Source organism: Aristolochia californica, unplaced genomic scaffold (assembly GCF_029961685.1).
Source record: "Aristolochia californica isolate CCGP_79_NKW_82.1479 unplaced genomic scaffold, dmAriCali1.0.hap1 SCAF_13, whole genome shotgun sequence".
Taxonomy (NCBI): Eukaryota; Viridiplantae; Streptophyta; class Magnoliopsida; order Piperales; family Aristolochiaceae; genus Aristolochia; species Aristolochia californica.
The window spans coordinates 26,082,910-26,105,870 of record NW_027181804.1 but is presented as its reverse complement, the minus strand read 5'-3'; the positions used below and the strand labels follow the sequence as shown (position 1 = coordinate 26,105,870).

Below are 22,961 nucleotides of genomic sequence, written 5' to 3'. Positions count from 1 at the left end.
TATTCGGAGGGGGATATCGCCGAATCCCGTGTCTATTTCCTTTTCCCCACAACGCCAGCGATTCATGTGCTGACTACCGCTGGTTGAGATTTGTCGTGTTTTATATATAGAAACCTCTCGTCAATCTAATGAATAAGATTGATCCGTTATATAAATAAACCAGTGAGGGTACTATCTTCAGATGCTGTCACTTTATTAGAGAAATCTGGCCTGTCCGAAGCCTGATCATTCCAGGCCACCAGTCGTTCAATCTTCTCCTAAAAATATTCGCTCACTGGTGACCTTTACGGTGGCAAAGTATTCGGCGGCCTCCTTTCTTTCTTTCCTCCTAGTCCGAGTCTCTCACCTGCCAATTCCCCCCCGTGCCCGGCGTGCGCCTGACGACGTTTTCCCTCGTGACCCGCTTTTGTCTGCTGCTTCAATTTCGAGCCGGAGTCATGACAGGCGCGAGGCCCGTCGATCTCACTGCTCCACTTCTCCATGGTTCACGCCTCTTGGTGTCGTCGGAGGCAGAGCTGATCGTAGACATCGACGGCCCAGGGAACGGCGCCCTCGGACCCGTGGTGGAATCCCACAACCCATACGGTTTTCTCGGTGCAGGGTTTATCTCGCTGCCGCCGCCTTCTCCAGTCGATCCCTTCCGGAACAATACTCCGGAGATTGGAGGGTTGTACGAGTGGCTCAAGATCGTAGTCTGTATTCCGATCGCGCTACTGCGCTTAGTGATATTCGGTCTATCCCTTCTGGTGGGGTACCTTGCAACAAAATTGGCTTTGGAGGGGTGGAAGGATAAACATAACCCTCTTCCTAAATGGCGCTGTCGAATCATGTGGATCACGCGTTTGTGTTCCAGATGTATCCTCTTTTCCTTCGGGTGAGTTTCTAAGGCTTGGGTTAGACGTGTTAATTCATGACTTTAAAAAGGGTGCATCTGCTTTTCGTTTCATTCATCTGCTTCTGAGGTTCTAAATCTAAGTGCTAAGTAGACTAGCCCGCTTGCGGATTTTCTGTTCCTCCGAACTTCTATGGAATGAGCGGAGGCCAAACTTAGAAGTTTCTTTGTAAATAGTTGTTGGATTAACCATTCCAAAAAAAAATAATTGTTTGATGAATTGGGATCGTATTTGAATTATGCCTGTTGGTGAGGGAAGCCTTGATACAGCAGTCCAAGAGCAACAATGGGAAGCATTAATAGTTGTATTGTACCGAACAAATGTCAAGCCATACCTAGAAATAGCTTGTTCACAAATATTGTGCCAATCTGCCAAACCTCAATAGAATGATGTCATTGCTACAAGGCCTAGAATTCGGCCAAAGCTTCTAAGTCACTGGCTTTGGCCATAGGCAATTCAACCATGTTGTTAATATTGGTTGAGGTAGTGGAAATAACACCCAAGGCAGAGGTGGTTCTACACGAGGAAGACTGGTCGTGGATGTAGAAATGTTAAAAAAAAAACAATGCACACATTGTAGTCATATAAGCCAAATAGTTGATACATGCTGGTCTCCGCATGGAAAACCAGAGTGGGCAAAGGCAAACCATGTTTCCGGAAATTCTAAGAATAATTTTTGTCATGTGGTTTCTAGTGTGGCTGGATTTTCCCATGCTTGTTTTCCGAAATTTATCCATGCCTATGTCAGAATAATGATTTGTGTCCATTGTGGGCATACTTTTGGTCACCACGACTTTGACCTTGTGGTCCACTCTCTTGTCCTCTACTTATACTACCCTCACTGTCAACGGAGGTTTCCAACCAAGGCTGACAGATCAACCAAGACCAGCCTTCACGCTTTGGTCTTCACGGGGACGAAACGCGTCAGACGGAGGCTGACGGCACAGCCTAATAGAGAGCTCACAGCTCTTACGACAATGGACGGAACCACCACCACCTCATGGGACTGACGGGACAGTCCAGACGGAGAGCGTTGCGCTCTCTGGTTTCTCGGCGAAGACGACGAAGAGAATTTTTGAATCCCTCTCATGTACCTTTCTTTCCTTTCATTATGTATTTAAACTTAGGTCTTAGGGTAATATTACAAAACGGCCCATGTGCCCAATACAATGCCACCCATCCTATTAAGCCTTATCTAATTACACTATCTGCATTAACCAAATTATACAACAATTATGAACATAAATTCTATCTAATATACATTTCAAGATATCGTAACATTCCCCCTCAAATTGATGCTGGTGAGTCAACCAACAACAATTTGCCAACCAGAAAATTATGCCGTGGTTGAGACAATGCTTTGGTGAAGATATCAGCCACTTGAATATCCAAAGAAATGTACAGAAGAGATATTACCTGGGGCTCCAAAGTGTCGCGGATAGAGTGATAGTCAACCTCAATGTGCTTGGTGTGCTCATGGAAAACAGGATTGGCCGCAATCTGAATAACACTCATATTATCCGCATGAAGCGGGGTAGGTGTGGTCTGAGGAAACTGGAACTTGCAAGAAGACCGCGGAGCCAAATAACTTCAAAACACGCAGTAGACATGGCTCGATACTCGACCTCGGTAGATGACTTGGACACCCGGTCCTGTTTCTTACATTTCCAAGAAATCAGTGCATCCCCTAAAAACATACACCAGCCTGTAGAGCAACGGGTATCGGGGCACCCTGCCCAATCAACATCACTGTATGCAACCAGTCGTTGCGGGGAGCCGGTAGGAAAGAATAATCCACAAGCAGGAGAACTACGTAGATAGCGGATGATGTGCCGAACTGCCGCAAGATGAAGGTGCCGAGGAGATGACATAAATTGACTGACCTGATGAACAACATAGGAGATGTCCGGGCGAGTAGTTGTCAAGTATATGAGACTCCCTACCAGTCGTTGATAAATAGTCGGATCATCAAGGAGAGTCACTTCATCTTTCCTATATTTGACATTGACCTCCATAGGGGTAGCCACCGAAGATGTGTTCTCCAACCCAGCAAGAGTAATAAGATCTTGAATATACTTATGATAGTTTAAGAAAATACTGTTGGGTTTGTGATGTACCTCCAACCCTAAGAAGTACGTGAGTTGTCAAATATCCTTCATATGAAAGGTGGCATGCAACACCTGCTGAAGCTTAGTAATCAGTCCAGAGGCAATGCCAGTAATGATGATGACATCCACATAAACCAAGAGAATGACCATACCCGCGGTAGACTTATGATAAAAGAGAGATGAATCATATTGACTCTGTGAAAACTTGTGAAGGATAAGTATGTCGTGAAACTTCTCAAAACAAGCCTGGGGGGGCTTTCTTAAGCCCATACAGAGGACGATGTAGCTTGCAGACATGATCAGGAGAGGAGGTAGTGATACCCGAGGGGAGTTTTATGTAGACATCTTCCTGTGGTCACCAAGGAGAAAGACATTCTTCACATCCATCTGATGCAGTGGCCAGAACTGAGAGGCTGCAATGGCTAATATAGTACGGATTGTGGTCATCTTGGCAACTAGCGCAAATGTTTCCTCATAATCACTCCTATATTCTTGCCTGTTCCTCAGGGCCACAAGGCGGGCTTTGTATCGATCCAACGATCTATTTGAACGCAGCTTGACAGAGAATACCCACTTACTCCCAAGAGGCCGAATAGCAGGAGGGCAGGTCACAATGTCCCAAGTGTGATTATCCTCTAGCACTTGTAGTTCTGTTTGCATTGCCTTTTGCCAACACTCATGTGTTGTAGCCTGTTTGTAGCAAGAGAGAATGGAAATAGAAGATAAAGTAGCCGCAAGTGATATAGGGGAGGGGAAACCATACCTGTCAGGAGGGCAAGAAGGACGAGTGGATCTGCGAAGAGTGATGGGAGCAGGAGCAAGTGCCAGGTCGGGGTTGGGAGGGGGCAGCGATGAAGTGGGGCGAGGCTCATCAAAGCTCGGCAGACTAGGCAAAGATGCAGAAGGCAGTATAACTTGAGAGGGAAAAAAATATTGATTCTCAAAGAAGACCACATTCCGAGAAACACGGATTTGATGCGTCTGGGGATCATAGCAAACATAGCCCTTTTGAGAAATGGCATACCCAAGAAATGCACACATATGCCTTAATAGCTCTCCAATTTTTAGCATAAAAAAGATAAAAATTGGCCTTCAAATTACTAAGATCTATGTGACTTCAAACTTCAAAATTTTGTGATTTTGTGGTCTTCAACTTTTGAGTTAGCACTTCAGCTTCACATATCTATACTCTTTCTCCCCCTTAAGTTGGGGAGAAATTCGCAATGATACCCAGCTTCATCATGATAGAAACTTGCAGATATTGGAAAAAATTTCTTACTCCATCTCCCTCGAATAAGAAACCTTCTTTAGATGTCCAAAAGATAAATATTAAAGCATACAAAGAATCTTCTAAAAAAAAAAAACATACAAAGAATCTCACAACCTAACTAGAGGGCGAAACCCAAAAAAGGGTAAAGGAAATATAGGTGATACAAATAGGAAAATTTGAAACTGATGCAAAGGATTTTGAACACAAAATTGTAATAATAAACACAAAGTAAGAAAAGTCAGTCACTGAAGGACAACAATAGAAAACCGACTAAAAGGCAATCAAAACCCTACTTAAGGACAATAATAAAACCCACTTGTGGGCAATAAAACACCCATTTATATTAAAATGAGAATACCAAACCAAAGAACAAAGGATTGACATTCAATTCCCAAAACAAGAGGAAACATTTTCCTGACACAAAATTTCGACCACTTACAGTAACTAAATGTCCAAATAGAAATAAAGATTCAAAACAATTGATCTAGCTTATTAAGGTTGATTCAAGACAATACTGTCAGCAAGCATCCTATCCAGGTTGATTGTGGAAGCCATCCGAATAAGAGTTTATTAAGCTGATTTGATGGTTCTTCCTTTGGCGACCCTGATTCTTTGGTGTTCCGTGTAGCTTTCTGAAATTCTGATGGGGATACCCAGCATCCCTTTGCTGGCCTTCTTGGCATTTTTTATTCAACAACTGCTGAGCTCCAAGCTTTCCGTCATGTTCTGAAGATTTTTCATGATTGTTTTCTATGGAGGATATGTGGAAGGAGATTCAAGTTGTGTTATTAGTTGGGTATTTGGCATGAGAGTCTCCTCATTTGTTTTGTTTTCATGAAATTCAATATTTATCCAAAGATATAGTTTGTGATTGGACTCTTGTACCTAGATTAGCAAATAGTCTTGCTGACTCTCTTGCTAAATAGGGGGTTACCCTCCGAGCCCTCATTGTTAGCCCCCCTGCCCCCTCTTTGATTGCTTTTGTTGCTGTTTTGCCTTCGGGCTTAATGAAATTAGGCCTTTTCTTAAAAAGTAATTACCTTGATCAAAGGACTCGTAAAAATCAATTTGCTGATCAGGATTTTCATTGACTGGCCCCAGACAACCCTTCGGATCAATAGTATCCTCAATGTTTACATTGCTCATTATCGTGGAACTTAAGCCAGCCAAATGTACTCCAAGCGTGCCCCCACTATCTTCTTAACCAAATAGTCTACCAAGTTTCACTGAAATTTGGATATGCACTCAAAATTGATCAATAAATATATTGTTTTATAGGTATGCTCAGCAATAAATCTGCAGGAGCACATTTTATACATTATATGACAAAATCTGCACTAAAAGGAGAGTAGAATCAATTTTTGCCCTAATCTCATTAATTACACAATAATACGATTGTTCGTATAATAAGATTGTTCTCTCTCGTTTGATGCCACCTTCAGGTTTCAAATTTTACAGTAATAATAAGCATTCTGCTTCTTGTTTTTTTATTCTATATTTAGTGAAGTTTATTCAAGTGCTTTTGAAATTAATATATTGGAAACTTATATGCTTTCAGTTATCATTGGATAAAGAGAGTTGGTAGGCCAGCCTCGAGGGAGAATGCTCCTATTGTCGTATCTAATCATGTTTCATATGTTGAACCGATTTTCTTTTTCTATGAGCTGTTTCCAACCATAGTTGCTTCTGAGTCACATGATGCGATACCATTTGTTGGGACAATTATTAGAGCAATGCAGGTAAAATTTACACAGATACTTTACCTCTTTGCTTATTAACTTCTTCAATAACGAGAAATAGATTATATCAAAAAGGCAAAATAATACTTATTTTATGATTTCTTTTGTAGGTTATCTATGTAAATAGATTCTCGGCATCATCAAGGAAGCATGCTGTCAGTGAAATAAAGGTAGAAAGTTTACATCTTAAATGGACTTTTATGATGTTAAATTTCTTAACGGTTCAGCAATAAGTTTCTTGCAAATAACAATTTATCTCTACTGCTTTCTATGTTTTTGTGTTCTCTTTTTAATAAAATAATGATTTTTTGTTCTTTTGTCCTAAATGTAGTGAGTTGTGAAACATGTATGAAGTACCAAAAAGAAGCAAAAATGTATAGCTATAGATACCAACTTTATTTTGTCGTGATGAATTTATCCTTTTGAAAGCAAATAGTACTTTTTTTTGCTTAGAAAAAAAAAAAGTTCTAGTGTTTCAATTATTTGTTCTTCCCTCTAAAAGATGATGTTCAACTTATTTTTCTCCACAAAGTAACGCTTCTTGGATTAGTTGACACCTTTCTTGACCTTTCCTATCAGCATCTTTTCAACTAGTACATTGCTTTCTTTTTGCAAGTCCTCTCCTGATATTTTGGAAGAAAAAGTTGAAGCTTCTTCTTCTCACAAATTTGTCTAAATGAAAGATGGTTATATTTCGGATTTGCTTTTTACCATAGGATGGTTGGATGTTTGATAACAATGAAATTGGCAATCAGACAGGTTTATGCCATCTCAGCCCATTGGCTTAAATATTTAGCAGGTTAAGTAAAAAACCTGTGGCAGAATGTAAAGTCCTTCCCAAGTTCTTTGCTATCTGATTTTTCAATTTTTTGTCACCTCAGTAGAAGGAACGAAGGAATCAGTAATGAAAAGGATGGTCCATACCTAGTTGATGCAGTGTTAGCTGATGCAAAGCTAAGAAGAGATGGCTTCTAATAAAGAGCATAAAGCAGATGGAGTCAAATAATAAAAAAACAATAACAAAGATGCATACACTGAGAAGTGCAATGTGCTCAAGTTCATTGACACACACTACTTCCTGGAAAAATTGCATGAAGCATGTAAAATGTGTGAAGCATAATTTAAATGGCAAATTGTCCTTCCCCAAATATAAGCGTTATTTGATACAGAAATGTCCTCTCAAGGATCTCTGTGCAGAGAAAAGCTTCATCCGATGGTTTTCCTCGAGTTCTGTTGTTTCCAGAGGGCACCACAACAAATGGGAGAGTCTTGATCTCATTCCAACTAGGTGCATTCATTCCTGGTTATGCTATCCAGCCGGTGGTTGTCCGCTATCCTCATGTATTCTTCGACCAGTCTTGGTAGGGCTTTTGTTTAATGTGGCCAACCATTTCTCTTGATAATATTTAGGTGTGTCTGAGCCTGAGCTAATATTTTTCCTTACTGATCTCTTCATTGACCCAGGGGAAATACTTCTTTGATCAAGCTTATGTTTAGAATGTTCACACAATTTCACAATTTCATGGAGGTAGATATGTTCATTGGTGCTATCCCCATTTAAATTTCATATGTTGGAAGAATTTCTTAGATTTGCTTCTTCCTTTTAATTGTATCTTCTTTAAAGCTCTTTTAAGCTGTGGCTTCTGCTTTGACAGGTGGAATACCTTCCTGTTGTTTTCCCTCTTGAGAACAAAAAGGAAAGTGCAAGTCAATTTGCTGAGCGGGTTAGTTTACATTTCCGATTCATGGTGTTTATATTTTTTCATGTGACTAGGCAAGTGCGTGTGCATTTCTCATTTTCATGTCTCTCAATACTATCAGTCCTGTTTAACATTTAAAACTTGGATTAAGAAATCAAGTTTCATCAGTTTTACGAGGAGACTAAATGGTAGAGATTTAATTTAAATTAGGTTTTGCAATTTTATTCCTAGGAGAATGTCTGGTTTAGTCTATATCTGGTCGTGTATTACTTGATTGGCCAAGTAACTTGCAACATCTATCTATATCTGGTCTAGTCTTTATTCTTGGGACGCCTTGAGATGGTCTATTATTAAAGGGGAGTTGGAGGGAAATAATTTTTTTTTTATGAAATGATATTTTATTAAGAGAGCAAAGAGGAGCTAACTCCTAACAACAAGAGATTGCAAGGAAGCTCCTTGCTTGGCTAGTTGGAGGGAGATAACTGTTGCATTGTTTTTAGTGTTCAAGATGGAATCATTGCCATATCCTCCCTAGCTTGAGGGGGAGAAGCAGAAGAATACATGTGTTCAGTGCAAGTTCAAAAGCTAATGACCAAAAATTTATAGGTTCTCACTGACTCTCACAATTTAAAAGTTGTTGAAGCTACATAGCCCACAAATTTGTAGGTTCCTAGGTTCTTTTAGAAAATAGATTCCTAGGTTTTATAAGTTCTAGGGATGTGATTTTGGAATGTCTTACTTATAAATCATGGAGAAGTGTTTGTAAACCCTAATCCCTCCATCTCTTTTCTCCTACAGATTCCAACATTTCTAAAGAGGAAAAGTCAGTTTTTCACTTCTTATTCCAGTGCCATGTTGGCATTCATTAAAAATAAATAAAAAATAGTAGCTATAGCTTTCTTGTCTTCTTCCTCCCCTCATTCTTGTATAATAGATTCGGGTGCTTTTGAACACAGGTCCAGTCATTATATTTACCTTCCCAGTATCAACCATAGGCTTCCAATTTGTTGATGGTTATCAAATTAAAATTCATGGCACAGAATCGTCTAGCAGTATATCTACAAAGGACCAAATCATTGTATCTGTCTTCTTCTTTAAGTTGTGTGCAGATGTGATTAGTGCTTTAGAGGTGCTGATCATGTGTGGTGTGTTGGTGTGGTACTTTGGTGATTGGTTTTGTTGTTTTATGCGTGCTGCATTCATGCTATTTAGTGTTGTTTTGAATTGTGAAGTTTCATTTCCTACATCCAAGTAAGGGGGAGATTTAGGTGACAATGTAGTTAAAGAACCAAGTTAGTAGTGATCAGTGGCAGCCGGCTTTGGGCCTATTGCAGTGGACATTTGATGGAGTAGCCACATAGCAACAATTGGTGATCATCCACTTGTGTGTTCTGAAGATCTATGAGACAATTTCTTTTTCAAAACTCTAAGTAGGAAATGTTTTGTATTCTTTTATATATTTTGTATCAAGCTGAAGCTGTGTTTCAACTTGAGGAGTGTTACAAGATGTAATTTTGAGTTCACTCAGTCTTCTCAGTTTTCTAGGATAGAATGTTCTTATGGAATCTTAATTCATTGGGTTCAAGGGAGAACATGGGCAGTATTGTAATTCTCTCTTTTGAGTTAATTCTATATAAGAGCGAGAGATGGTCATCCAAGGTCACCCTGAAATCTCTCCCAATAGCTTTATGTTAAACTTATCTTTCTATTTGCCTGTGCTTCTGTTCTGCTCTGTTGTTCTCTCATTTCTTCTATTCTCTTCTGCCTGTTTTTTTCTTCCAATCCAACATTACCAACACCAGTTGGTGAACTTTCTGTTGAGATGGTCCATAGTCTTAAATTTATTGCTCATGTTTATGTAGGTTCTTGAATATATAAGCTTTTTACTTCTCAAGCTGATGAAAATTACTCTTCATTTGTTTGGTGGAAATGGAGGACAGTAACTCAGTTTGGCAAATTGAATTTTTTTTATTATTAGCTCATAATTGTGAGGTGCTTCCCAGGTTAGTTATACCATTGCAAGTGCACTTAATGTTCCACAAACTTGTCACTCTTATGGGGACTTATTGCTTCTCACAAAAGCCTTGGAAACAGGACAGGTGAGAATTCTTGCTCTCCATCTGGATTTTGTTTAGAGAAATGATTTGCACTAGCTTTTTTTAGCTAAGATGGTGGATACTTTGTATTTCTGTCTCATGTTTTACTATAATCAATACCATCCAGAGCAAAGAAGAAAGGGAGAGTATTCTTTTTCACTGTCAGAATCAAGTTGCTGGTTTTTGGTCGGTTCTTGTTGAAATACAGATACAGGGGTATTTTGGTCATTTGACATTATCGTATAGGTTTCATATTCTTCCAGCATGATAATTTACATTATATATACTTGTATTTCAAATTTCATTCAAATCTGATATGTATAGAGAGAGTTATAGGGAATGTTGTAATCAGGGGCATTTCTGTCCTTTCAACTTTAATGACTTGAGTGATATATTTAAGAGGATCAATCTCAATTCTGGAGATTGATCGATGCAGCCTCCTCCCTGCTGCTTTCTCTAATTTCTCTCCTCTCTTCTCTCTTATTTTCTCTTAATACTGCATATTTATCAGTTCTTCTATGTCCAAACTTTTGTGATAATCATTCTCAGGGCCAGGCATCTGTGTACATGGTGGAAATGGCTTGGGTAGAAAGTGTAAGTTTTCACACCTGAGTTTATCTTCCTGTGTAGTTTTGAGAACAGTAGCTTATTTCTTGTTGCAATAGCTACACTATCATTACTGGCTGGCTTTCTCAAATTTTTAGTGAATGGGGAACAACTAGCAGACAAATTGAATTTCTCTTTTTACTTTCAGCAGACTTTCAACTTGAGCACTTTAGAAGCCCTAGAATTTCTTGACAAGTTTTTGGCAATGAACCCAGATTCCAGGTATACTTTTCATCTGCCATATCAAATGATAGCTCATATCAGTCAACAAAGTGCGGAAAATCTAAAGATCATTCTTACATATTGATAACTCATTTTATCTGTTGCTTTTTCCTTAATACAGTTTTATTTTGTGAGTATTGTTTGTCTTTACTTAATTCTTTATTAATTAGTTCCATTCTTTACAAGGTGCTTGAGAGAAGAAGGAAATATAAGGAATGAAAGGATAGAGGAAGAAAGCTGCAAAGAGAGCAGCAGCTCGTTAGGGGCCAAAACACAATCCTTAACCGTTCAATTATTTCACTTAGGTAAAAGATTTCAGCAGTGAACTAAAATGTCCCTCTAGACTCAGGTACATACGAACTCCAATTAAATTGAGGGATAAAAAGGAATAAAATGACCCACTTACAATATACCACTCCATGAATTTATGTGAGTTGAGAGGGGACAAGTTTACTTGCATGAAAAGACTATACCATGACTTCAACACTTCCCTTCAAACTGATGCACAAATACCATGAAAGCCTAACTTATAAAAAACATCATATATTCACGCTTTCCAAGGGATATCACCAAGCTAATCTGTTGGCTTCACTGAAGGTGTAATAATCTTACCACTCATTTCTGCATTCTAAATAAAATGACTATAAAGTTAGGTCCAAGGCACTGATACCATGTGAAGTTGGGACTCAAGATCTTTGTACTGACTAATCCATGTGGGACTATTCCATCACATCCCCCCTCACGTGTAGGCCCTCTTTTGTGGCTCTACAAGTGGATAGTTTAGGTGTAGGCTGTCTTTTGTGACTCTACAAGTGGATAATTTTACGTGTAAGCCTCTTTTGTGACTATACAAGTGGATAGTTTAGGTGTAGGCCCTCTTTTGTGGCTCTATAAGTGGATAATTTAGGTGTTGGCCCACATATGAGTACTTGCTCTGATACCATGTAAAGTTGGGTTCAAGGCCCATCCCAAAATGACTACCCAACTTAGGAAACCTCTTTCCCAGCTAATAAACTCAAGATTTTTGTACTCACTAATCCATGTGGGATTATACCTTAACACTCCCCCTCACGTGTAGGCCGTCTTTTGTGGCTCTACAAATGGATGGTTTAGGTGTAGGTCTTCTTTTGTGGCTTTGCAAGTGGATAATTTTAAATGTAGGCCCTCTTTTGTGGCTCTACAAGTAGATAGTTTAGGTGTAGACCCTCTTTTGTGGCTCTACAAGTGGATAGTTTAGATGTAGGCCCACATATGAGTACCTACTCTGATACCATGTGAAGTTGGGTCCAAGGCCCATCCCAAAATGACTAGCCAATTTAGGAAACATCTTTCCCAGCTAATAAACTCAAGATCTTTGTACTCACTAATCCATGTGGGACTATTCCTTAACACTCCCCCTCACATGTAGGCCCCCTTTTTTGGCTCTACAAGTGGATAATTTAGGTGTAGGCCATCTTTTGTGGCTCTACAAGTGGATAGTTTAGGTGTAGGCCCTCCTTTTTGTGACTCTACAAGTGGATAATTTAGGTGTAGGCCCTCTTTTGTGGCTTTACAAGTAGAAAATTTAGGTATAAGCCCACATAAAAGTACCTGCTCTAATACCATGTTAAGTTAGGTCCAAGGCACATCCCAAAATAACTAGCTAACCTAGGAAACCTATTTCCCAACTAATAAACTCAAGATCTTTATACTCACTAATCCATGTAGGACTATTCCTTAATACTCCCCCTCACATGTATGCCCTCTTTTTGTCTCTCTATAAGTTGATAATTTAGGTATAGGCCGTCTTTTGTGGCTCTACAAGTTGATAATTTTAGGTGTAGGCCCTTTTTTGTGGCTCTACAAGTGGATAGTTTAGGTGTAAGCCCTCTTTTGTGGTTCTACAAGTGGATAGTTTAGGTGGAGACCCACATATGAGTACCTGCTTTGATACCAGGTGAAGTTGGGTCCAAAGCCCATCCCAAAATGACTAATCAACTTAGGAAGCCTATTTTCCAACTAATAAACTTAAGATCTTTGTACTCACTAATCCATGTGGGACTATTCCTTAACAATGACAATCAACCTCTAGTCCTCTCCTCCTCATTTTTCAAAAAATAAAAATCTCTAGTCCTCTCATGAAACAAAGGATTGCTTACAATGAAGATCCCATCAGCATGAGAACTTGAACTTCAGTACCCAACTCCACTAATATAGATCTAATCTATATGTGCTCACCATTTTTTGTTTTTTCCCTTACAACTGACAAGATTACTACCAACAAACATAGAATATCCTGAGTAGATTTCTATGTAACTTAGACCTATCATGGTTAACGTTTGAATACTCCTTATCTCTGTTGGAAAATCAGTTCAAGGGTATTTTGGTCATTTTACATGATCAGTTACTTTATATTGCTATATTATCTTATTCTGCATATTTGATTTGGCCTATGTACCAATTTTTATATTTGCATGAAGTATAGAATGGAAGATATAAAGAGATTTCATGTAAGTAAGGGCATTTTTGTAATTCTTTGAATCCAACTCAATAAATGGAGTTGGGGTTTCATGTACGACCCCCAAAGCAGCTATTCTCCATGGAACTTATGGAGAAATCCCTTACCAGGTTCTCCCTTCAAGCATTTCAAAGTCTTCTGCACTACTTGAAAATGAGACTATCCAAGATTTCCCATAACCTACATCTTTTTCTTTTTTTTTTATTTGTCAAAAAAAAAAAAGAATTCCCATAACCTGGTTACCACACCTACAACAAAAGATATGTTCAATCTGGTCACTGTGGTATAAAGTAGTTTTCCAACAAATTTCCTTTACTCTTTTCTTGTCCTTCGTCAATTGACTCTGGTTATCATGAGGATTAGGATTAACCTCCAAAGTAATTAAGTTTTAATAGCACTACACTCAGGCCCCAAACCATGCAAAAACTGAACAAACTTGTACTAGTCTCCTGCAAAACAGCCTGCATCTCACTCAAATATCCAGTGATACTTCTATTTCCACACATCATACGATGATACAAGAATATAATTCATAAATACCCAAAAGATTACTCTGATGAGAGTATAGTGCTTCAAGGGTTTTTTGCATGTCCTTGCCAGTTTTATAGGTGATAACCTAAGAGGCAATTTGGCTATTTACTAGCTAAATTATCATTTGATAGTTATCTGACTCCGAATCATTAGTCATTGGATTTGGGCGATCATCCTTAAAAAAATTTAGCTTTCGTTTTGCTCGAAGATACATTTGAACATCATTAGACCAATATATAGGTTGCACCATTCATCTTAACAAATGTAAACTGACTAGATGTAGGATCTTTACTCTCAAACTTCTTCCATAGTAGACATTGTATTCTATATCTTGTACATGGAGTCACATTCCTAGGTCAGCCAATTCCTTGGCTGACTAAATTTGGAACATCCCAGTAATTTCTCATTGTATGGGATGGTTACCCCCCCCCACTGTAATTTTGCTTCTTTGAGCTTTTAGTATAATCAAGCACTATTTAAAAAAAAAAAAAACTTTGCCAAAACCCTAGCAGGTGTAATTACATGATCTGATCTGCAATTGATCAATTGACCACAACCACAAAATACCAGCTAACAATAAACACAAATCTAGGAAACATCAAAGTCTGAACAGACAAAGTATTCAACCAGGTGGAATATACGACAGCAATTAGGGCACACTTGATTCCAGCCATTAGAGCCCATATAAAGTGGAAGACAAGTAAGGTGTTCAGCAACTGGCTTGAACAGGTCAAGATCGTAGGCCATATAATCTGGGTCAGGTTGCCACCGTCCAGGCTGAAGAACAGAATCGGCTCAGTTTGCTGTGTCTGCTAGAGTATGCTTCTTCTCGAAAAAGGTTGCATGCCAAGAAGTATACAATCTTTCGGCATCGGAAACCGAAAGCTTTATGGCTTTATTTCTTTCTTCTTTGTCTCTGCAGCAGTTTTTTAATGTTATTGAGATGGATGAATTGCTGCTGTTGTCCAGGTGTTTTTGTTCTTCCTCTTCTCTGTTTTCCTTTTTGTTGTTTTCCTAGTCTGTTCTCGAGATCGAGATGGTGGCTTTCTTGGCAGCAAGGGGCATGGCCTTATTGTTCCTTTTGTGCGTTTTGAGCCTACTTGTTCAGTAGTCAAGTCCTTGTTGACAGGTTTGGTGACTCAAATATTCTCTTTCCAGAATCCATTAGTGTCCATGTCTCGATAGCATTTTTTGATCGATCAGGGCATCAATCTATGAGTTACCAACCTTTAAGAAAACTCATTGGTTGATCGATCATGCTTTATAAAACTGGTTATAAAGAGTTTTCTATGATCGATCATGCTTATAGCATATTCATGGTGACATTCTATATGATCGATCATGCTTTAGCCAATTATTGATCATACTTTATAAATTATGCCAAATTACATTCTAGATGATCGAGCCTGTGCAGGTTGATCAATCATGCTATATGTCAATGTAGTATTTTGACATTTAAACATAATATAGGCTATTCTAAGGGGTTTACCATTGTAAAACATTTATATGCATTCAACTAAAACATTGTTTTGAAATATTTCATGCCCTAAAGCTCCATAACCTAAATGTCCTTAAGAATCAAAGTTGGGCTGGCTATCTACTTACATAGCTAGAGTTCCTGAGATTTCTATTTGACTTTGACTCTAGGTCTTGAAGTCTTAAATTTTCTTCTTTATGTATATTCTTTGAAAAATTGGGTCCAAGGCCCTATCCCAAAATGACTAGCCTCTTTACCAACTAATAAACTCAGGACCTTTGTACTCACTAATCTATGTGGGACTATTCCTTAACACTTCCCCTCACGTGTAGACCGTCTGTTGTGGCTCTACGAGTGGATAATTTAGGAGCAGGCAGTTTAGGTGTAGGCCCTCTTTTGTGGATCTACAAGTGGATAGTTTTTAGGTGTAGGCCCTCTTTTGTGGCTCTACAAATAGATAGTTTTTAGGTGTAGGCCCACATATGAGTACCTGCTCTGATATCATGAAAAATTGGGTCCAAGGCCCTATCCCAAAATGACTAGCCTCTTTACCAACTAATAAACTCAAGACCTTTGTACTTACTAATCTATGTGGGACTATTCCTTAACATTCTTCTTCACAACAACAATCTTCAATGTGTTTTTACTTTGGGTTTTGACTTGGAAACTTGATTGATTGTCCTTTCACCTTGAGCTTGTGCCATAGACCTCATAATATTTGTGCTAGAAGACATGTGTATAAAATATATTGTTAACACCATTAGTAGTACGCTTTCAAGCTATCCATTTTGTTATCATCAAAATAATGGAGATCAATATGATTGTACCATTGGTTCAACACAATGATGACTTGAATTCTACACAGTTTACTTACCAATCTCAAAAGAATTCATTGATATACGGCTGATGTACTCGATATGGAATCAAGATCATAACTTATGTAAAACATGCTGCAGCCCAATGTATACCTGCTCGGAAAAGAACTGAGGTCACCCAGATGTGTATCTTAAAAAATGAAAGAAGGATGGAGAACGACGAGGAAAGAGAAGAAAGAAACGAATTTTACAGCTATTTCAGCCCAGAAATAGTGCAAAAACTTACCAGTTTTGATGGAACTCCAATTTTAATGCTTGCTGACTTTTAAACCTTCAGCTCTAATGCCCGGAATTTATACACATTGCTCCGATACCATGAAAACAGAAATAAAGTTGATATTAAAAGGTATTTAATGGAAGAAAATCTGAGTTTTAATGGAGGTCAACTAAGGGTTTTAGATTAGGAAGAAGAAGAAAGAAAGAGGAGAGGAAGAAAAAGGAGAACAGAAGGAGGCTATCTTGGAGAGAATGAGCATTGCATCTACTCATCTCTCTTCTCCCTTTGATTTCATTAACCTTTGATTTCATTAACTTGTAAATCATAAATTAGAAAATTGCCCCTGATATAAGGCATGCACCACACATGCATGTGTTTCAAGTATAGAGTAAAACATAAGAAACCATTTTAACCAAGCTCTCAAGCTTTCTCACTAAACTTACTCTCTCCTTGTATTTGGCTAGGCCATAGACTCCAACAAGACACTAGTCATTAGCAAAATCTCGGTCTCTAAACTTTGACCTGATGGAATATGTATTGAGCTCCATATCCAGCATGTCAAGAATATTGCAATCCCACAGAACATGTATACCCCCTGAGTGCCCTATGGCATTGATTGCTTTCCACTCCATATTCAGAGAGTTCCATTAGTCTTGGAATCGTGCAAATCCTGCACTTTTGTTTCTTTTTTTTTTTATTAAAAAAAAAAACTATAGACGACTTATTCCCTTCAAGAAGGGCTGGGATGGTGGCCCTTTTTTGGCTAGATCCAACTCTAATGTTCCATGAGGTTATGATCATTTTCAACCTCCTTTTGATTTTCCGACTCTTTTGTCTGCCACTACACCTGGCAATTTGCCTTTTATACTACTCCCATTATTTCAGCCAGCTCCATCACATTTGTCCAGGTATTCTCATTGTGTTTGTGCTTTTCTGGTTGAAGTTTAGACTAATTTCCTCGAGCTTTCTCTTGTTGGGAGAAACTGAATCCTTCCTGTTGTGCCATCTACCAATTATTCAGTTGGCTGACCGTTTTGTTTCTGTTGGACTTTTCTTGGTCTACCCTTCTACATTTTGAGGTTCAGGTTGGGAATTGGGTTTGATGGATGGGTTAGCGGTAGGTTGTGTAAATGTTTCTACAGCAGGCAGTTGCTTGGTCTGGTTTGCATTGGGCATAGTGGATTTCACATTAGAGATTATAGTCTTGTGGAGATGGAGGGGAATTTCTGGTTTCTGTGTGGTTTCCCATTTTGGCTTGGGTGTGGTTGGAGCGAGTTTCCATGACTAGGAGATTGCATGGTATGGTAGTAATGAAAGGGGAGGGACATGTTCTGAATTTGCCACTACAATGTCTGGAGTGCGTTGTCAGGTGTTCTGGGACGGCTCAACTTGGAGTGATCCATTCTCTCAAGATGTTGGATTTGGGGAGATTGGGTTATAGAGTTTGCCTGCTTGTGTATTACTTGATTGACCAAGGGATGTTTTGTTTGTTTTACTTTTGGGTTGTGTCAGGCGAATTGCTGTATCTGGATTAATGTCAAGGGTGTAGTTTAGTTGGTCAAAAGACAGAATATGGACTGGGGAGGTTGGGGGGCATCAGGTGGTGGGATTTATGATAAGGACCAGTAAGGCAAGGTGGGGCTTAGTGCCAAGGAACTGTCACCAGCATGATCATTGGTGATTTGACAATTTTGGCTGTGAGACGACCTCTGAATGTTGGAAAAAGTGGGGGTCACGGGTTTCATGGTTCTGTGGTTTGCTAAGTCTCATGTCAGTAATGCAAGTGGCGGGGGTGGGATTGAGAAGGGGGTTTGAATTTGAAAAGGGAAGCAAGATAAGAAGAGTCATATTGTTTTGACTCACCTTTTCATCTGACTCACTATTCCCATAGGAGCTGAGGAGTGAGTTAGCTTGCTGTTGGCCATGTAAGTCATCCTCCTTTGTCAACAGCTCGTTGTCTTCCCTGTTGGCATTTCTTTCTCTTTCTAGTTTGTTGATTCCCTTGCTGAACGTCTCAAATTTTTCGTCTCCTACCATAATCTTAAGCAATCTGTAACCTTCCTAAGGCTGGTCTGGGATGATGAATACCCTTTCATAGCGAATTTGACTATACTGGCTGTATGAGCATCTTGCTTCATCATCTGACCAAAGGAGATTGCTATCTGCCGAATGACAAATGATTGCCCTAGTTCTGCTGGCAGTCCCTGGACCCATATCCACTTTAAAAAGGATCATTTAGGGGTGGTTGCACTCTAGTCATGGATAGCAGTAAGGAGATGATGGGGAAGTGGATATAGGTTGCTCTTGATTGGTTTGTCATCTTCATTTGCAAAGCCAATTAGCCATTCAGCCCCTCCTAAGTAAGAGTATTTGGGTATTCGGGATAGCTGACACTGTTCAAAGATCCAACTAGAGATGTCCTGTGTTAATGTCAACAGTTGATGTTGTGGCCACCATGCACGTTGTCATCTTTTCGCTATCTTCTACGAGGGTCTAGATGCGAAGGACTATGGAGAAGTTTTCTTCTAGAAGTTTAGCCTCGGGAGTGATTTTGATGAATGGTAAAGTGGGGATTGGAACTGGAAAGGGGTAAGTTTTCTTCTAGAAGTTTCCCAATGCTGTTATTGGGATGCTGATACAGGACATCTTATCTCCATTATTTACAATGACTCAGATTATCTTGCTCAGCCAAATTTTCTTTTCTTCAATGGTTAGGATGGTTCTTCCATATTTATAAGAGAAATGATTCTTGCCAGTGACTTTCCATGGTTCTCTTTTGTTGCCAAGTGTTTTTGCTTCAGACCACTTGCTAGCCTTCCTCTTTTGCTTAATTTCTTGTCGTCGGAGTAGTGCCTTGCCCTCTTGGAGTCTTCCTCTTCTCGCCTCCTTGCCTCCTCCGATGTTGCCAATTGCTCATCTCTCTCACACCTCACACCTCTCACCTCTCACCCCTTTTGTCTCTCTCATTCTCATCTTTGGTAGTATTCCTCTATTTTCTATCTATTTCCCGTTCCATCTCATAGTGTATGGACTCTTACTTTTGAATACCAGTTCCTTTTTAACAAAAAAAACTCTTTATTCTATTCAGATATTTAGTTATTTTGTGTAGTCTGAATTTGTGCCAGGAAAATTTTTCCTCTTGTTTAGGCAACTGAGTTTGTCAATCCCTTTATTTGAGTTCCTTGGGATAGTCTTCTTATTTAGCTATATATGGGTGATTTGTCATTGGTGACTTATGCTCTTAATTGGTTTTTCTATTGTCGTTCTTTAGAGGCTGGTTTTTTCTTGCTTAGTGATTATTATCACTATTTTGCATTTGAACCATCTGTGTTGTTTTTGAATATTTTCATGTGTCACTGTGCTTTTTTAACTATTTTCTTGGGTTTCGCCCTTTTGTCTTCTTTAGTATTTATTCTTTGAACATCTTAATGTGGTGTGTTATTTAGGCGAATGGTGAAACATAAATGTTGCAATATCTTAAATTTTGATTCTACTTAATCTGGGATCATGGACATGTATGTCTTCCCCAACTTGAGGGGGAGCAAGAGTGTGTGTTAAGTGAAAATAAAAATCTGAAGATCACAAAAGCCACAAAATTTTGAAAAAATTTTAGGTCACATAATTCACAAATCTTTTGAAGATCAATTGTGAATCAAAAATCAAATTTGTATTTTTTTCCTACTCTAAAAAGGGGGAATTTCAAGATATATCTTGTAAATAGGTGATACTATATGCTCCAAGTTGAGGGGGAGAGTTATAAGATATTTGAATTAATTTAGTTTTTTGGTTATCTATAAAAGTATTTTCATGTAAAAAAATAGATTCCTAGGGTTTAAGGGTTATTGGGACATGATTGTAATTTTTAATATTATTTAAGTTATAAATAAGGGAAATAGGTCTGTAAACTCTAACTTCCCCCACCCTTTTTTCTGCTGCAAAATTCAACATCAGTATCATGTTATGTTAATTTGTTGGCAGTGGGCGTGTCAACAAGGATGGATTCTTCAGTGTGCTAAGATTGGAATCAAGTCTCCTGGCAGAAAAGGTATGTTGACCAGCACTCTCCGAATGTACTTTCAAATTTCTTGATAATATTGATCTTATCATAAAAATTTTCATCTAGGTTATTAGCCCTAAAAAGATACACAAACATTTGGTAAAAATAAAAAAAATTGCCTCAAGAAATTACACAGTTAGGAGTACCTTGATCACTGGTCAAGTACTAGATTAATTTGTGAATTTAATTTACATCTTTTTCTTCAGCTTTTTTTTTTAGCTTGAAAAAGCCTGACTTCAATCTTATTTTCTTTGCTGCCTGTTTACATCTGTTTTTTTTTTCCCTTGCATAGATCTTTGAATTCCTTGATGTGGAGAAACGTGGATCCATTACTTTTAGACAGGTGTGCTCCTGGATATCTTGGTGTTGTTCTTATGATCAATGTAATGGCTGACCGAGTAGCCTGTTTTGTGGAAAGATTTTATCTTAAACGCAATTCTACCTCTAGCAAGTGTTTCAGTTAGTCTAGTTTTGTCCCTTAATGGATAAGATGTTTTATGCATTCAAAATCTTTGTTGAATGGGAGATTTAGTAGAGTGATATTGTGGACACGTCTCTTGACTAACCAAACAATTGTCTTTGAAACTAATGCATGAAAGGGATCCTGCTTGCAACTGAACAAATATGTCTTCTGAATTTTGTTGCACTTCCAAATTACTGGATCTGCTGCTTTTGTTTGTTTAAAAGACTCACTCTACTTTTCAAAACAAGCCCCTTGTGTACAAGATACTACTAACCTGCATAAAATTTGATGTCCAACACAACATTTCATAGTTGAATCAGCAAGAAGTTTTGTCTAATATCTTAAAATTTGCAGTTCTTGCTTGGGTCAGCTCAAGTGATGAAGCAACCGCTTTTTCAACGGGCATGTGCGGCGGCATTTGATGTATGTGACGAAGAAAGCAAAGAACAAATTTCGAAGAAACAGGTATCTACTTTCACATGTTTACACTCACAGTAAGTGACCTCTTTGGAGGTCTAATCGTTTGCTTCCTCTCTACAGCTAAGAGATGCAATATGGTCTACAGGGTCAGGCACCAGTGAGAAAAATGTGTGTAACCTGCCGCTCTCCCCTGTAACATCTCTTTAGGTATTTAAAAAATGGACTAGTTTTCCTCACTTACTCTTTGCTACAGGTTGCAGATCTGTTCAATTTATTTGATGTCGACAATGACGGAATAATCAGCTGGGAGGATTTCACAAGCTGCTTGACAAAGAACCCACTATTGATCGCAGTATTTTCGCATTTTTTGACTAGTTGTTTATTGGAAGGAGACTGGAGATGCTACGAAAGCCATAGACAAAGAAATTTGACATTGTAAACCGAATGGAAAGGTTTTCGTCGGGCAGGGCCGGGGGGGTTATGAGGTGGTGTATTGATAGCATATCCTTTTTTTTTTTTTTCATGCCATATTACAAATGAGTTTATAAAAACAAAATTACATCATTTACATGGTACTGAAATACAACACACTTCTCTTTTATCTTTCGATTTTCCTGCTTCTGCCTCCCTGCAAAAGTATAACAGTTAAATAATAGGCTTAGATATTCAATGCGTGTACATAGAATCACAAGAACATGGAGTATGGATTGCAAGTAATTTATTTATTTTAAATAAATAAATGAAAAGTATTTTTAAATACAACCCTGTTAGATGTTATATAATCACATGTGACTGATTTCACAATGATGGAATAATTAGCTGGGACGATTTCACAAGCTGCTTGACAAAGAATCCCCTTTTGATTGTAGTCTTTTTGCATTTTTTTATTAGTTTACTAGAAGGAGACGGGAGATGTTATGAAAGTGATAAATAGAGGTAAGTTTGACTTGATTTGAATGCTTCGAACTCGAGTTCTAGTCCAACCTCTAATGATAAAATTGGAATCGAGCTCGAACTCGAAATGGGTTCAAACTACTTTTAAAATATATATCAAATAAAGTGTACATAAAATTGTGCATAGTTTTAAAAACTTGATTCAACCTTGGGAGTGTTTAGTCTATAGATTATAATGATATATCTTATATTATAAATATAACTTTTATCTTATTTTGAATAATAATATGAGAATAAAAGCAACATAACGGGATAACAAATAGTTCTTTGAGAGGTTTGCTTAGGATTGATGGACTCGGCTATCAATCATTTTTTCTCTTTTCAAAATTTCATCTTTAAGTGCACATAAATAAAGAATTTATGTTAATTTTATTTATTATTTTAATTAAAGATTTGTGGAGACAGGCAAATGGCCTAAGAAGGGAAAAGATCGGAGGTAGAAATTAAATCATTTATTATTTTAATTTTATCTTTTTTAAATTACTATGTGGTTTGTTTCTGTCCATTTAATTTATGGCAAGAGGTAGAAATCACTCCTTTTATAACTTTACCGATATCCATATTTTTCTCATTCAGTAAGTACGAATCAAAACGCTAGGAAAGGAGTTTTGAATTTGTTAATTCAAGAGGTGATCTTATAATGGCAAGGTAGGGTTGTATTCCTATTTTTTGTTGAATAAGAAAAAACCAAAATAATAATCAGAAAACAAAAAACTAATCCTTTCTTAAAACCAAATAATTACTCTCTAATCATAGATTTAATAAGTAGAAGATCATAAACAAAAAAGAAAAAAACCGTATTCCCTCAAAATCAAAAGAAAAAGTGGACAGGCTTA

At 38.1% G+C, this 22,961-nt stretch overlaps 1 protein-coding gene across 1 annotated transcript; it reads left to right on the top strand.

Annotated features, from left to right (window-relative positions):
* The first annotated feature begins 115 nt into the window (after positions 1-115).
* Positions 116-21,745, top strand: LOC137948002 (lysophospholipid acyltransferase LPEAT2). Its single transcript, XM_068793894.1, has 14 exons — positions 116-874; positions 5,830-6,010; positions 6,121-6,180; positions 7,208-7,371; positions 7,475-7,538; positions 7,666-7,734; positions 9,714-9,809; positions 10,356-10,400; positions 10,564-10,634; positions 20,210-20,276; positions 20,581-20,631; positions 21,106-21,216; positions 21,292-21,339; positions 21,425-21,745. The coding sequence occupies exons 1-14, from the start codon at positions 438-440 to the stop codon at positions 21,608-21,610; spliced, it is 1,650 nt and encodes a 549-aa protein (XP_068649995.1). The 5' UTR covers positions 116-437; the 3' UTR covers positions 21,611-21,745.
* The last annotated feature ends 1,216 nt before the right edge of the window (positions 21,746-22,961 follow it).